The sequence below is a fragment of the Drosophila takahashii genome, chromosome 3R, assembly GCF_030179915.1.
Source record: "Drosophila takahashii strain IR98-3 E-12201 chromosome 3R, DtakHiC1v2, whole genome shotgun sequence".
NCBI lineage: Eukaryota > Metazoa > Arthropoda > Insecta > Diptera > Drosophilidae > Drosophila > Drosophila takahashii.
In genome coordinates, this window is record NC_091681.1 from 22,602,760 (window position 1) to 22,615,122 (window position 12,363).

Below are 12,363 nucleotides of genomic sequence, written 5' to 3' on the forward strand. Positions count from 1 at the left end.
TTCGCTGCCATTCGATTGGAATTAAACCCAACCGTCTCAGCTGACCTGAGATACTCTATTACTGGATGAGGTACGGCCACTTTTTAATTCCACTTACAGCACAAACGGTTGCTCTAATGAGAATTTATTCGCGAGAGTGTCTGGAAATGGCGTTTTAAAATGCAGCTCTGTTTTTGCACTGTAATCTGTGCACGCGTTCGCAGCCGTCAACTTGTGAGTGAGATTATGCCACACATGGCGAAGAACTTGATAAGGGAAGTAGGTTAAAGTAGAGCAAAGACTAAAACTTAACAAATACATCATTTTATACATAGAAGAGAATTAATTTTATACGACTAAGCTATAATATAAAAATTATAGGCCAAGGTATTAAAAAACCAAATTACCGAAAGTTTAGCCCGAATTTTGTATTATATATAAAATAATTCCTTATTGTCATTCCAAAATTATAACCAATTTGCTGATAGTTTCTCTCTGTGTACATAGAAGGGCATTTCACACAGGCAAACGTTCGTATGGACTACCATCTGTTGGCGGCATTTGTAACTGGTTGGCTTTTGTTCAAATTACAAGTTGCATTTTTGCCCGCCATTTGCCCCTCCTGTTGACAATGGCAGGACCTGCTGGCGTTGCCTCTGCCACTGTTGCCACTGTTGCCAATATCCTGGCATCATTGTTATTACTGCAGCCCGAACATGCGCCTGCTCGTTAGTTGGAAAATAGTTCCAGCGAGCCCTGTTTATTCGCCCAGTGTCCTTGTTTTCGCCAGAAACTTTGACATTTGATCAACACCATTAAAGGTTGGGTAGATGGTGGGGCTCAGATTAAAGCTGACCACCGGCAATTGGCATCGTTTGCTTTTATTTAGTCCTTCAGTTGTCTCTCCTTGCGGACAGTGCCAAATGTTAACAGGCAGCTTCCGGTTTCTATTGAGGTTTTTTCTCTACAGGGGAATTTAAATCTTCCTCTGAGTAACCCACTTTATATAAACCGCAAACAATTGCTAACGATGAGTCGAAATTGATTCAATTCATTAACGCTCAATTAAGCATGCTGATTTCGCACTCAGTCGATTGTAAATAAATAAATGCATACGAACGACCAATAAATCTTTTATTCATAATTGCGCGAGTTCATGAATTCTGACAAATTGTTCGCACTCTCCGTACTTTATTATTTATTCATTCTGAATAAACTTAATTTGTCTGCGATTTTAAATTTTTTGGTCATTGGTGTGGGATGAAACTAACATGGATAGCGAGGAAGGTACTTTTTTGGAATTTTTAATTTTAAATTTTAGATTCGGTTTAGCTCTCTAAACTTTGTTATTAATTTACTTTGTCCATTTGATTAAACATTTTTGAGTCAAATATGGCCAGCATTGTGTTAAGAGCTGCTAAATAAAATGTACTTAAAATGTATTCGCAAAGCTATCGCCGATTCCGCGTATCTTTTATTAAGGCGCCTTTAATTTATTTTTAGTTTATACTCGTACTTTCAGGTCGTACTTGGCACTAACAGCTCAATAACTAGTTTGTTTAATGATGCCAGTTTCTTTGATTATATTAAAGTCTGTATAATGTAATATTGCAATATTTTAATGGCTTTGCTGTAATTATATACCTATTTAACATTTTCTAAAGTCTCAAGAGTTAGGATATTTCCTATACCTTCATTCTATCTCTTAATAAAAAATGATTGAATTTTAACAATTTATTTCTGGCAGTAAAAGAGATGTACTTTGTTGTAATTTTAATTTATAGCTGGATTGACTAGTCAGCTTGGTTTCAGTTCGCATATAAGAGAGCCCAATAGGCTGATGACATCGCATTGTTACCGAAGTCTTTTAATCGTGAAGATGTGGGCTCTGACTTTACTGATCTCTCTAGCGACTTTGACTTTGGGTAAATGTAAAGCTGTAAGTTCATTGGCCAATTAATGTGATTTATTTTTAAGTTTCAGCAATTCAAGGAGCCTCAGTTGTCCAAGAATGTGGGAAATTTAATGAAGAGCAGTTCAGGAATAAAAATAGTATTGCGGAACCAAACGAACATCCATGGATTGGACAGATCATAAGTACAGATATTGATGGAAAGAAAAGATTGATTTGCGTTGGCGTCCTTATAGATGCCCGACATGTGTTGACAAACGCCCAATGTGTTTACCATCATCCTTTAAGAACAATTTCTGACATTGTTTTTGGAGACTCGGATTCCAGCAGCACATATCTTATCAGCTCGGTTACCATCCATCCGGAATATTCTAGTGAAAAACTACAAAACGATTTGGCCATTATTAAACTCACCAAAGACGTTGAATTCACTGGTTTCATTCAGCCCATTTGCTTGCCTTCGGCGGAAAATCACAAAGGCGAGGTCCCCGATTCGGATCTCATCGTTGCGGGATTCGACGGACCAAATATTAGGCACGATCCTTCATACAAGCGGTCGGATAAGCGGATAAAAATGGCTTTTAACAGAACCAACAGCAGTGAGTGCCAAAAGCTAGAGGAACGTTTCCCATTGGAGCTGATCTGCGGGCAAGATGTGGGATCTTTATCGGGTCTCTTATCGGGATCCGCTTTGCAAGAGGCTTCCGGGAATCCCCGGAAGTTTCATTTGATTGGCATCGTGACGATTGGATTTGGCACCACCGATAAATCGTACACGGGCTATTTAAGCGTTCGACATTACTTAGATTGGATCCGCAAGACAACTTCAGAGTGAAGAAGGTATCTAAAATCAGATTTCAATAGTTGGTTTTACTAATAAAAACTCAAGTTCTGACGGACATTTTGTGGTTATTTATTGTGACATTGGTGGAATACGCTCTCTCTCTAAACTCGCCCGGTCTTAAATACCAGATGGAAAGGTTACTGGCATCCTATGTCATATTCCGAGACTCTTAAGAGGATGCTTCCGAAGAAGACTCATACTTGCGATTTTTCCAAAGGTCGTCCTCTTACAACTTGAGTTCGTTCAGTATTGCATTGACCTCTGCATCTAATCCTAAAATCTATTTATCGCCTTTTGAAATTCAAATGACTTTGATCTTTTTAGAAGTTTATCACCTTAATCGTTCAACGTGGTGTATAAATTGTACCAGAATAGCAATCCATACGGACGTGATAACTAGAATAATAATATCGCATAAATTAAAATACCATCCGCACAATATAGTTGTATGTATGTAGTGTACTGCATTGAATAATTATTGTAACCAAGTCGTTGCTATAACTAAATTCTAAACCTAAAAATTCAAGTTTTTACGGGCATTTTGTGGTTAATCTTCAAATCTTCACTTATATTTGGTATAGACTACTGTAATCCAAGTGTGATTCATCTAATTAAAAGTTCATTTACTTACTCGTTCAACCAGGTGTGTAAATTTTAATTGTATATCAATTCATACAAACGAGATAAGTTGAATATTATTACCGCACAAACTTAATTAACTTCCGAGAAATATAGTTGTATGTACTGTATTGAATAGTTATGATAATCAAGTCGTTCCTATAACTGGCTTAAAAGGCCAGACTGATCTCAGTTTTCCCAGCTTATAAGAGACTCAGAATGAGTGCACATATCCCAGTGCTACTACAATTTTTCAATCAATAAGATGTGTTATCCGCGCTTTCTGGTTTCCCTGACTATTTTAACCGTTTTACTTTCAAGCAAAAGTTCTGAAATGTGTTTATCTGAGACTTGAAATTATTAATGTATAAATTGCAGCAATCCAAGGAGCTTCAGTTGGCCAAGAATGCGGAAAATACAATGACGATCAGTTCAAGAATAACAAAAGTATTGCAGAGTCAAACGAACATCCTTGGATTGGACAGATCGTAAAAACGAATGGCGATGGAAAGAATGAATTGGTCTGCGTTGGCATCCTTATAGATGCCCGTCATGTGTTGACCGCCGCCCACTGCGTTTCAACTGGCAAATTAAGTGATATTTCTGGCATTGTTTTTGGAGACTCGGACTCCAGCAGCACAAACTCTATTAGCCGGGTCACCGTCCATCCAGATTATTCATTGGACAAACGACAAAACGACTTGGCTGTAATTGAGCTCACAAAAGCCGTTGAGTTTACTGATTTTGTTCAACCCATTTGCTTGCCTTCGGCGGAGGAACACAAAAGTGAGGCTCCCGATTCGGATCATATCGTTTCGGGATTCGAGGGACCTTCATATCGTAGGCATGATCCCGCATATAAACGGTCGGATAAGCGCATAAAAACGGCCTTTAAAAGAATTGACAGCAGTGAGTGCCACAAGCTGCAGGAGCGATTCCCAGTGGAGCTGATCTGTGGCCAAGACGAGAAGGACGCACTCGTTGCCCTATCGGGATCCCCTTTGGCAGAAGCTTCCGGGAATCCGAGGAAGCTCCATTTAATTGGCATTGTGACGGTTGGATTTCCCACTAGCGACAAATCGTACACGGGCTATTTAAAGATTCGACCCCACTTAGATTGGATTCTCAAGAATATCTAAAATCAGATTTGATCAGTTTGAGTTATAAATAAAACGTCATGTTTTTACGGAAATTTTGTGGTATTTTTTTGTCTCGTCATTATTTGGGGTTATTTATTTGGGGTATAGCATTCAGAGAAGAGTTAGAGGAAAAACATTTAGGTAATATTAATAATGAAATAATTTACATCATCCATCAATCTAATGAATCAAGTCTTACGGAAATTTAATGGTTATTAATGGCGGTGTCATATAAAACTTCAAATAAACATTTGGCGATTTAAAAGCAACTGCACTCTAATTTGTAATTTAGTTTCATCTAATTACAAGTTCATCACTTAACTCGTCCAACTAGGTGTATAAATTGAAAATGAATAGCAATCTATACAATTGATGAAAATGTATAAAATAAATTAGAATAATAATATCGCATAAATTTACATACCTTCTAAGAATATAGTTGTATGTAATGTCAAGTAAGTATTGAATAATCAAGTTGTTACGATAACTGGCTTGTTAGGCCAGATTGATCCTCGTTTGACAATGAGCCCGAGTAGACTGAACATATCTCAGTTCAACTATAATATTTCGATGGATAAGATGTGTTCTCCGAGCTTCCTGATTTCACTAGCGGTTCTCACAGTTCTACTTCCGAGTAAGAGGACTAAAAAGAGTTTATTTGAAAACTGATTATTATTCGAATTGCAGCAGGCCAAGCTGCTTTAGATGCCCCAGAATGTGGTAAATTCAACGAGCAGCAGTACAAGAGTAACGAGCATCCGTGGATTGGACGGATAGTAGATGAAAAGGATCGATTACTCTGCGTTGGCACCCTTATATATACCCGTTATGTGGTGACAACCGCTCACTGCGTTTCAACTCGGTTTAGGAATCACATTTCTAAAGTCATTTTTGGCAACTTAAAATCCAGCGACAGCTATGAAATCAGGTCGACCTTTGTCCATCCGGATTATTCAGCTGAAAAATTTGAAAACGACTTGGCCATAATCGAGCTTACCAAAGAAGTTAATGTAACCGAGTTTGTTCAACCCATTTGCTTGCCTTCAGCAAAGGATCCAAAGGATGAACTAAAAGTTGTGGGATGGGAGGGACCTTTAAAACCAAGGAATGGACCTGAAACGACGAGGTTGGATAAGCGCATTAAAATGGCCTTCACTAGACCTGATAGCCAGGAGTGCGACGAGCTGCCAGCTCATCTGATCTGCGGCCATGCCGAGAAGTCTCCCCTTTCAGGATCTGCATTGATACAGGCATCCGGAAATCCGCGGAAGTTCCATCTAGTTGGATTTGCGGTCGCTGGCATCATCAAGCCCGGCGGTGTTCAGGGATACTTAAACATTCGGCCATACCTAGATTGGATCCGAAGATTATCAGAACCTTTATAAATATTACTTGTTCACATCTGTGTGCCAGGCTGTGAGATTGTACAGAGCTTGACTTATAAATACAAATTTGACTTCTAATGGTAATTGATTAAATCCAAGTTCTACATGAATGTATGTTCATAAAGTTTCAAATCTGGCTTGTTCTTGATATGAGCTAAGGATTTTAAGATAACACCTTGATTGGATCGACCGTAATACCTCTGAGTGAAGTTGCCTACGCAACTTTCCTCATTAGTAACAAGATTTTTAATTTTTGGCTACCAAGCTGTGACTTCTGACAGGTTGATTTATAAATAAAGAAGCAAGTTTGCGGTTATCCATTCGCGCGCGTGTAGTTGTTGCTGCTAATAAATTGAAAACGCTTTTGGGTTATTTGCACAAAGTTGCCGGTTGTCCTGACCCAAACCCAAATGCATAAATCACGCGAAGCCCCAAAACACAGTTGGGGTCCTTTTGCCATTGGGTTGACGCCTGCACGGAATTTAATTCCCAGCCACCTACCGCATCCTTCACCTTTTGGGGTCCTCGCAACTTTTGCCATTAGGCAACCACCCTCAACCACACCCACTCCCACTCCACGACCTTCTGTTTTCGAGGGAAATGCACTTTTTCGACACTTGGCTGGCGCCAAAAGCCTTAAGTACATATCAACTCGGAATAATTTATGTTTCGACTGGGGCAGCCGGCGAGCAACTAGCTTTCATCTTCGCCAGGGCAACCTTATCGAGTGGCAGCCATGGAATATGGAAATGCGAACGAGCAGCTGCAGCCATAAATTCATTGAAACGAAATGCGAAATACTCGTAATCGAGGCACTCGGGTGCAAGATTTACCCAGCCAATGAATCATACCTAATTGTCGCCCGAGTACTGAGCACTGAGTACCGATCGCAGTGAAGTAGCTCAAGTAGCAGTGAAGGATTCAGTGAAGTCATCATCATCGTTGAGCATACGCCCCGTGGGCAGGGGAATGATTAATGTGCCATAAAATGCGAGCGCCAAAAACATTCACAGCTACTCCCTAAACACGCAAGCAAATCGCAGAAGCAAGCCAAATTAAAATACACATTTTTATGGCGGTTTTTTATTGCAACACGTAAAGCACAAATTGAGACAAGATGGAGAGTGTGTAAGCCAATTGCGTGTGGCTGCTACAGGCAATTACAATTTTAAATGCAACGCACATAAAATGCACGGAATGTCTTTTTAAACGATAACGAGCTGCAATTACAGGGCAAGTCCCTCACTCCGCAATTAACTCATTCGTTATCCGACTTTGATGCAGAGCGGAGTGCTAAACGGAATGTAAATCATTATGATTTCATTCTGATTCATTCATGACCGTATGGGGTAGGTAACAAATTAATATTTTCCTGGTAACTCAATTTACAGACTCCATTACGGCCGGCAGTCCAAGTGATCTTTGGTTTTGGGAAATTATCAGAAGAAACAGTTGGTTGGGGTGTTGTTACCTCTATTGCGAATCTCTTAATGCTATGTTTGTCGTAAAAAAAATTTAAAGTTTTTAAGTTTGAATGCCAAGTTGGAACTGTTATTAGAAGTAGATTTAAAATAAGGAATTTTTTGAAAAATTTTACAAAATTGTTAATATTGTTGGTTTGAAAAAATGGTGTAAAAATAAAATTGTAATTTGTTGGTTATTTTATTACAAACACAACATGTTATGACATATCGTATTTTTACAATTTTCGCTTTGTTTACAGCCCTTCAATCCGGTGCTACAAAATAAAATAATATAAGGATTGTCTTTTTCTAAAACTACATAAAAAATCAGACTTTATTTTAATTTCCCTTCCGCTAATTCGTATTTTTAGTTAATATAAATACACCTACTTGCAATACTGAAATCGCAGCCAATAATTAAAATTATTTTGAGTCTGCTTCAGCTGCCGGAAATAAACTATTCAAATCTAGATTACAGTGAAATACAAAATTCAAAAATAACGGATGCCCAAACCTTTTTTTGCAGAGCTGCCGGACTAATCGATAATGAATGATTTATCGATGTGCGGCACATATCGATGATCTATCGGCGGCTGCGTGCGAATGGCGCCAGGTAGCATCACTAAAGAAGAAGAATTTCCCTCCAAAATATCACGGTTTATTTTGCCAACAGCGAGCTAAGAATTTGTTTACCAACTGAATGAGTGAGCCAACTCGATGAGCACCATCCTAGACAACTTTCGAAGCGCCGAGAAGATCGGCGAGGGCACCTACGGGATAGTTTACAAGGCGCGGAGCAACGCCACCGGCCAGGATGTGGCGCTCAAGAAGATTCGGCTGGAAGGGTGAGTTAACTGGAGCAGGATGCCCAGTTCTACACAAACGGTGAACCGCAAATCCAAATAACATTCATATGTGGATCCTGGATATCCTAACATCCTGGGCGTGTCCTTGGCGAATGTCACCCACCTGCACCCCGCAGCCCGGATTTTGTGGGGGCTGCGCTGTTTCTGCCTCCAAAATCCGTAGCACCACATGATTCGGCTTCGTGGTGCAGGACAGCATCTAATCTCTCCACCAAGAGCTAACTAATATTACCATCAATTAGTACACCTTTTTAATAACATTTATACCCTCTCCCAGCGAAACGGAGGGCGTTCCCTCGACGGCCATTCGAGAGATCTCCCTGCTGAAGAACCTCAAGCACAAGAATGTGGTCCAACTATTCGATGTGGTCATCTCCGGCAACAATCTTTACATGATATTTGAGTACCTGAACATGGATCTGAAGAAGCTGATGGACAAAAAGAAGGACGTTTTCACCCCTCAGTTGATAAAAGTATGTTTATTAATTCTAAAAGCCACTGAGCATTACATTTGTATCTCCTTTTCAGAGCTATATGCATCAGATATTAGATGCCCTCGGCTTTTGCCACACCAATCGTATACTGCATCGCGATCTCAAGCCCCAGAATCTACTCGTAGATACTGCAGGCAAAATAAAAGTAAGACTTCGAAGACTTTCCAACTTTATTATATGATAATAAATTGAATTCCCCTTTTAGTTGGCTGACTTTGGCCTGGCAAGGGCCTTCAATGTGCCCATGAGGGCCTACACCCACGAAGTGGTCACCCTTTGGTACCGAGCACCTGAGATTCTGCTGGGCACCAAGTTCTACTCCACGGGCGTAGACATCTGGAGTCTGGGCTGTATTTTCTCAGAGATGGTAAGGCTGGCATGAAATTTAGATTGCATCCCCTCTATTAATTATAAAATGTTAATCTACAGATCATGCGCCGCTCCCTATTTCCCGGAGACAGCGAAATCGACCAGCTCTACAGGATATTCCGCACCTTGAGCACCCCCGATGAAACCAAATGGCCGGGAGTGACGCAGCTGCCGGATTTTAAGGCCAAGTTTCCCAAGTGGGAGACAACCAACATGCCACAGACCATAACCGAACACGAGGCCCATGAACTCATTATGGTGGGTGGCGTAAAATTGAATTAAAAGCCGAAATCCATTGCTTTCTACTTTACAGTCGATGCTGTGCTATGATCCCAACCTGCGCGTCTCTGCCAAGGACGCCCTGCTGCACGCCTACTTCCGCAATGTGAAGCATGTTGACCATGTGGCCCTGCCCGTGGATCCCAATGCGGGCAGTGCCTCGCGTTTAACGAGGCTCGTGTGATCGTGTGATCGTGTTTCCAATAGCAACAGATCTAGCAAATTACTTGTGATCTTTAGTATAGTAAGTTCAATGTCTACCTCATTAACTTTAAGCTGAAACTAGTGCAATTATATTCGGAATTCTAATCTCTCTTGCAGCTGCCAGCTCCATTTCATGCATTTACCACCCGCATTTATCACTCGCATTTAACACATACGATAAATACACGATCATCCATACGTAAAGAGTTTATTCAAGATAGTTTAGCACGGATCACCAGGCGCCCAGACGGAACAGGCGGCGTTGATGGTGGCGGGGCGAAACTTTGGCCCCCGAATCAAGAGCTCCTCCTGCTCCATCGCTCGCGAGCCTCTGGCGCTGGCGGGTGTGGCGATCGTCGCGCATGTACGTGCCCAGACTATTGCGCATGCTCTCGGAGAGCGGTGAGTGGGTTGCGATATCGCTGTCGTCTTCATCGTTTGTCGTTGCAACGCTCGCTGCGCTGCTGTCGGTTTCCTCCATCGTATCTTCGTTCTCACTGGTCGTTTCTGGCTTGCTCACTTCCGTTAGCTTTGCCGTGGTTTGGCCCTTGGCCGATGAAACGGCTAGCGGGCGCAGCAGGGTCACCTTCCGGGTGCCCAGCCTCCTTACCACGGGCTCGCTCTCCATCTCCTCCGGATCGCCCTGCTGCTGGTCATTAAAGTTGTTGTAGAAACTAGCTTGGAAATCCTGCGGACTGAAGCGCTGCACCCCGTAGTAGCTGCCGGAGTTGGAGTCGTAGAAGAACATGGGCTCTGCGGACGACGGCGGAGGAGGTGCCGCATAGTAAGGATCGTAGGGACTGTAGCTATCATCATCATTCTCCTCCGACTCCTCGTAGATGGGTCGTCGCTTCTGTTGCTTGCGGCGCTTTCGCTTGCGCTTGTTGGAACTCGTTGAAGCCACCGGTGCAGGTTCCTCTTGCGGCAGCTCCTGATCCTCATCGTAGGACTGCAGGTAGACGGGCGAAGTCTCAATGATGTTGGCACTCCCGTCGTTGAAGAAGTTGGCCAGTGGATTGGTCAGGTTGCGGAAGCTGAAGGCGGGCTGAACACTGCGAACGAAACTATTCCAAACACGAACCAAAGGACGTTCGGTGGTGGTTGGAGGAGCAGCTTTGGCCAGGTTGTGGACATAACGTCTTTTGTAACCACCGCGAGCACTCGGCAGCAGGACATATTCGATGGGATAGTTCCTGGATCTGGAATTAAGATGTGATACGGTCGGTTTGAAAGCCTAACTATTAAGGATAATATCTAAAAATTCTTTATTTAAATACTATAGATTTTACTTAGAAAGTTTAATGTTCAAATGGTAATTTGTGATCTAAAATTGTAAAGCCATTGACCTTTCGAAGTTAAACAACTTTTCTGTTTAGAACTTTAAGTGTAAAGCTATTGCATATTATAACTCGGGCAAATATGTCAACGTGCACTGCTTCCTCACCCAATCTTAGCCTGCTTTTGCGGCGGACGCCGCTCAATTTCTAGGGCGGATATCCTAGCTGCTTGCGAAGGATAACTGCATGCCACAAAAAGCAAAACGGCAGCACACAATAGCCACTGCATAGCTGTAGAGTGTATCTTCCTTGGTCTAACAATATATTTCGAATGCGTCCGTTGCGGTTCCCGGTCGAAGGAAAACTAAAACTCCTCCGATTCGCGACTTGAGTTGTCAATAGCTCGACGACGCTGCCTTTGTCTTTTTCGACCGGCGCATCTCATTAGAATAGTTTTTATTGGTCCACCCAACGGTTAGCCAAAGTCTTAGCCAAATTGATTTGTAATGGCATTGTCCCAAGCCCCAGTTCGTGTTGGTGGCACTAACTCAAGCCGACACTAAACCAACTAACCCAATTTGGAGACCAGCTCCATCCCATTTCTCCCGCGGGGCTCGTTGGCAGCTGCCAATCTCGCCCATACATATGCAAATCAATTTTTATAGATTACACAATTAATACGCCATTCAAGGTGTTGCTGTGACTGCAAACTCGTTTGCTTGTGGGTTCTGATATTCAAATTTATGCTAAGCTGTCGGCGATGAGTAGTCGCTTTGCGAAATGCTTTCTCCAGACGAATTTGTGTTTATGAGGGCTTCTCCTTATCAAGATTCTACGATCCGGATTCTCATCACTTATTGGCGTATTAATGGGTGCATTTTCTTGGAAGGTTTGAGTTTTTATGGCATAACAATGCTGATTGTGATGGAAGCTAAGCTCCAAATGGACACATTAGATGGATTTGACCAATTTGGCAATCTTTATTACTAATGAAATTGGAGCATTCTAGAAATTGAGATGATATGTTTTCGTCAAAGTGAAGTCATGGGAAAGAAATGTCACACTTTCTAAAGACGTTTAAGGTTACTTCTAGTAATATTTAACTAGAACTATTTTATTAATTGAATACATCAAAAACTATCCACTTAAATCGATTCTGATTTTGGTAAACTAAATAGAAAAACACAAATCAATTGATTTGGCAAATACAAAATACAATCACAATTACTGATTTATTATTTTATTGACCATTACGAAATTAATTATTATCATAAATATTATTATTATAATTGCCATAACTAATATCTCAAAAATAGTGTTTAAAACTCTCATTTAAATTATGTCGCTTTAACAGAAAAGGTTTAGTTTAAACGACTGTGCAATATAATGGCCATGAGTGAAATTGCCATATAAACTCAGTTTTATTGACTTTCTATAAATTATTTTGAACCGGCAATCACGGAATGTGAAAATCCTTATCAGCCGAAATCGCAAAACAATTTATTGAGGCCTTCGAACAGCTGAACGATAAAAA

General features: G+C 41.2%; 5 protein-coding genes across 6 annotated transcripts; 4 read left to right on the plus strand and 1 right to left on the minus strand.

Annotated features, from left to right (window-relative positions):
• Positions 1-1,800: 1,800 nt before the first annotated feature.
• On the plus strand, positions 1,801-2,790 carry LOC108061662 (phenoloxidase-activating factor 3-like). 2 transcript variants are annotated; one of them, XM_017147937.2, is made up of 2 exons: positions 1,801-1,904; positions 1,957-2,790. In XM_017147937.2, the coding sequence occupies exons 1-2, from the start codon at positions 1,820-1,822 to the stop codon at positions 2,724-2,726; spliced, it is 855 nt and encodes a 284-aa protein (XP_017003426.2). In that variant the 5' UTR covers positions 1,801-1,819; the 3' UTR covers positions 2,727-2,790. The 2 variants fall into 2 exon arrangements, with proteins under 2 accessions (XP_017003426.2, XP_017003427.2); XM_017147938.3 differs by having other exon boundaries at positions 1,843-1,904; positions 1,963-2,790.
• Positions 2,791-3,562: 772 nt separating this feature from the next.
• On the plus strand, positions 3,563-4,545 carry LOC108061661 (phenoloxidase-activating factor 3-like). The gene is made up of 2 exons (XM_017147936.3): positions 3,563-3,673; positions 3,732-4,545. Exons 1-2 carry the CDS (start codon positions 3,619-3,621, stop codon positions 4,490-4,492), a joined length of 816 nt encoding a protein of 271 aa, XP_017003425.2. The 5' UTR covers positions 3,563-3,618; the 3' UTR covers positions 4,493-4,545.
• Positions 4,546-5,071: 526 nt separating this feature from the next.
• Positions 5,072-5,877, plus strand: LOC108061648 (vitamin K-dependent protein C-like). The gene is made up of 2 exons (XM_044394178.1): positions 5,072-5,126; positions 5,180-5,877. Exons 1-2 carry the CDS (start codon positions 5,072-5,074, stop codon positions 5,875-5,877), a joined length of 753 nt encoding a protein of 250 aa, XP_044250113.1.
• Positions 5,878-7,948: 2,071 nt separating this feature from the next.
• On the plus strand, positions 7,949-9,750 carry Cdk2 (Cyclin-dependent kinase 2). Its single transcript, XM_017147924.3, has 7 exons — positions 7,949-8,185; positions 8,484-8,679; positions 8,735-8,845; positions 8,906-9,067; positions 9,130-9,327; positions 9,383-9,592; positions 9,670-9,750. Exons 1-6 carry the CDS (start codon positions 8,058-8,060, stop codon positions 9,530-9,532), a joined length of 945 nt encoding a protein of 314 aa, XP_017003413.2. The 5' UTR covers positions 7,949-8,057; the 3' UTR covers positions 9,533-9,592; positions 9,670-9,750.
• A 7-nt stretch (positions 9,751-9,757) lies between these two features.
• LOC108061649 (uncharacterized) lies at positions 9,758-11,246 on the minus strand. The gene is made up of 2 exons (XM_017147923.3): positions 10,997-11,246; positions 9,758-10,751 (listed from the first exon to the last, which is right to left on the minus strand). The coding sequence occupies exons 1-2, from the start codon at positions 11,116-11,118 to the stop codon at positions 9,785-9,787; spliced, it is 1,089 nt and encodes a 362-aa protein (XP_017003412.2). The 5' UTR covers positions 11,119-11,246; the 3' UTR covers positions 9,758-9,784.
• Positions 11,247-12,363: the final 1,117 nt, after the last annotated feature.

Excerpts from the sequence above, each read along its gene's own strand:
- Cdk2 (XM_017147924.3), top strand. The coding sequence starts at position 8,058 with ATGAGCACCATCCTAGACAACTTTCGAAGCGCCGAGAAGATCGGCGAG. Across the intron at positions 8,186-8,483 it reads AAGAAGATTCGGCTGGAAGG|CGAAACGGAGGGCGTTCCCT; the intron begins GTGAGTTAACTG and ends ACCCTCTCCCAG. Across the intron at positions 8,846-8,905 it reads ATACTGCAGGCAAAATAAAA|TTGGCTGACTTTGGCCTGGC; the intron begins GTAAGACTTCGA and ends TTCCCCTTTTAG.
- LOC108061662 (XM_017147937.2), top strand. The coding sequence starts at position 1,820 with ATGACATCGCATTGTTACCGAAGTCTTTTAATCGTGAAGATGTGGGCT. Across the intron at positions 1,905-1,956 it reads TCTAGCGACTTTGACTTTGG|TTTCAGCAATTCAAGGAGCC; the intron begins GTAAATGTAAAG and ends TTTATTTTTAAG.
- LOC108061649 (XM_017147923.3), bottom strand. The coding sequence starts at position 11,118 with ATGCAGTGGCTATTGTGTGCTGCCGTTTTGCTTTTTGTGGCATGCAGT. Across the intron at positions 10,752-10,996 it reads CAAAAGCAGGCTAAGATTGG|ATCCAGGAACTATCCCATCG; the intron begins GTGAGGAAGCAG and ends TCTTAATTCCAG.
- LOC108061648 (XM_044394178.1), top strand. The coding sequence starts at position 5,072 with ATGTGTTCTCCGAGCTTCCTGATTTCACTAGCGGTTCTCACAGTTCTA. Across the intron at positions 5,127-5,179 it reads TCTCACAGTTCTACTTCCGA|CAGGCCAAGCTGCTTTAGAT; the intron begins GTAAGAGGACTA and ends TTCGAATTGCAG.
- LOC108061661 (XM_017147936.3), top strand. The coding sequence starts at position 3,619 with ATGTGTTATCCGCGCTTTCTGGTTTCCCTGACTATTTTAACCGTTTTA. Across the intron at positions 3,674-3,731 it reads TTTAACCGTTTTACTTTCAA|CAATCCAAGGAGCTTCAGTT; the intron begins GCAAAAGTTCTG and ends TATAAATTGCAG.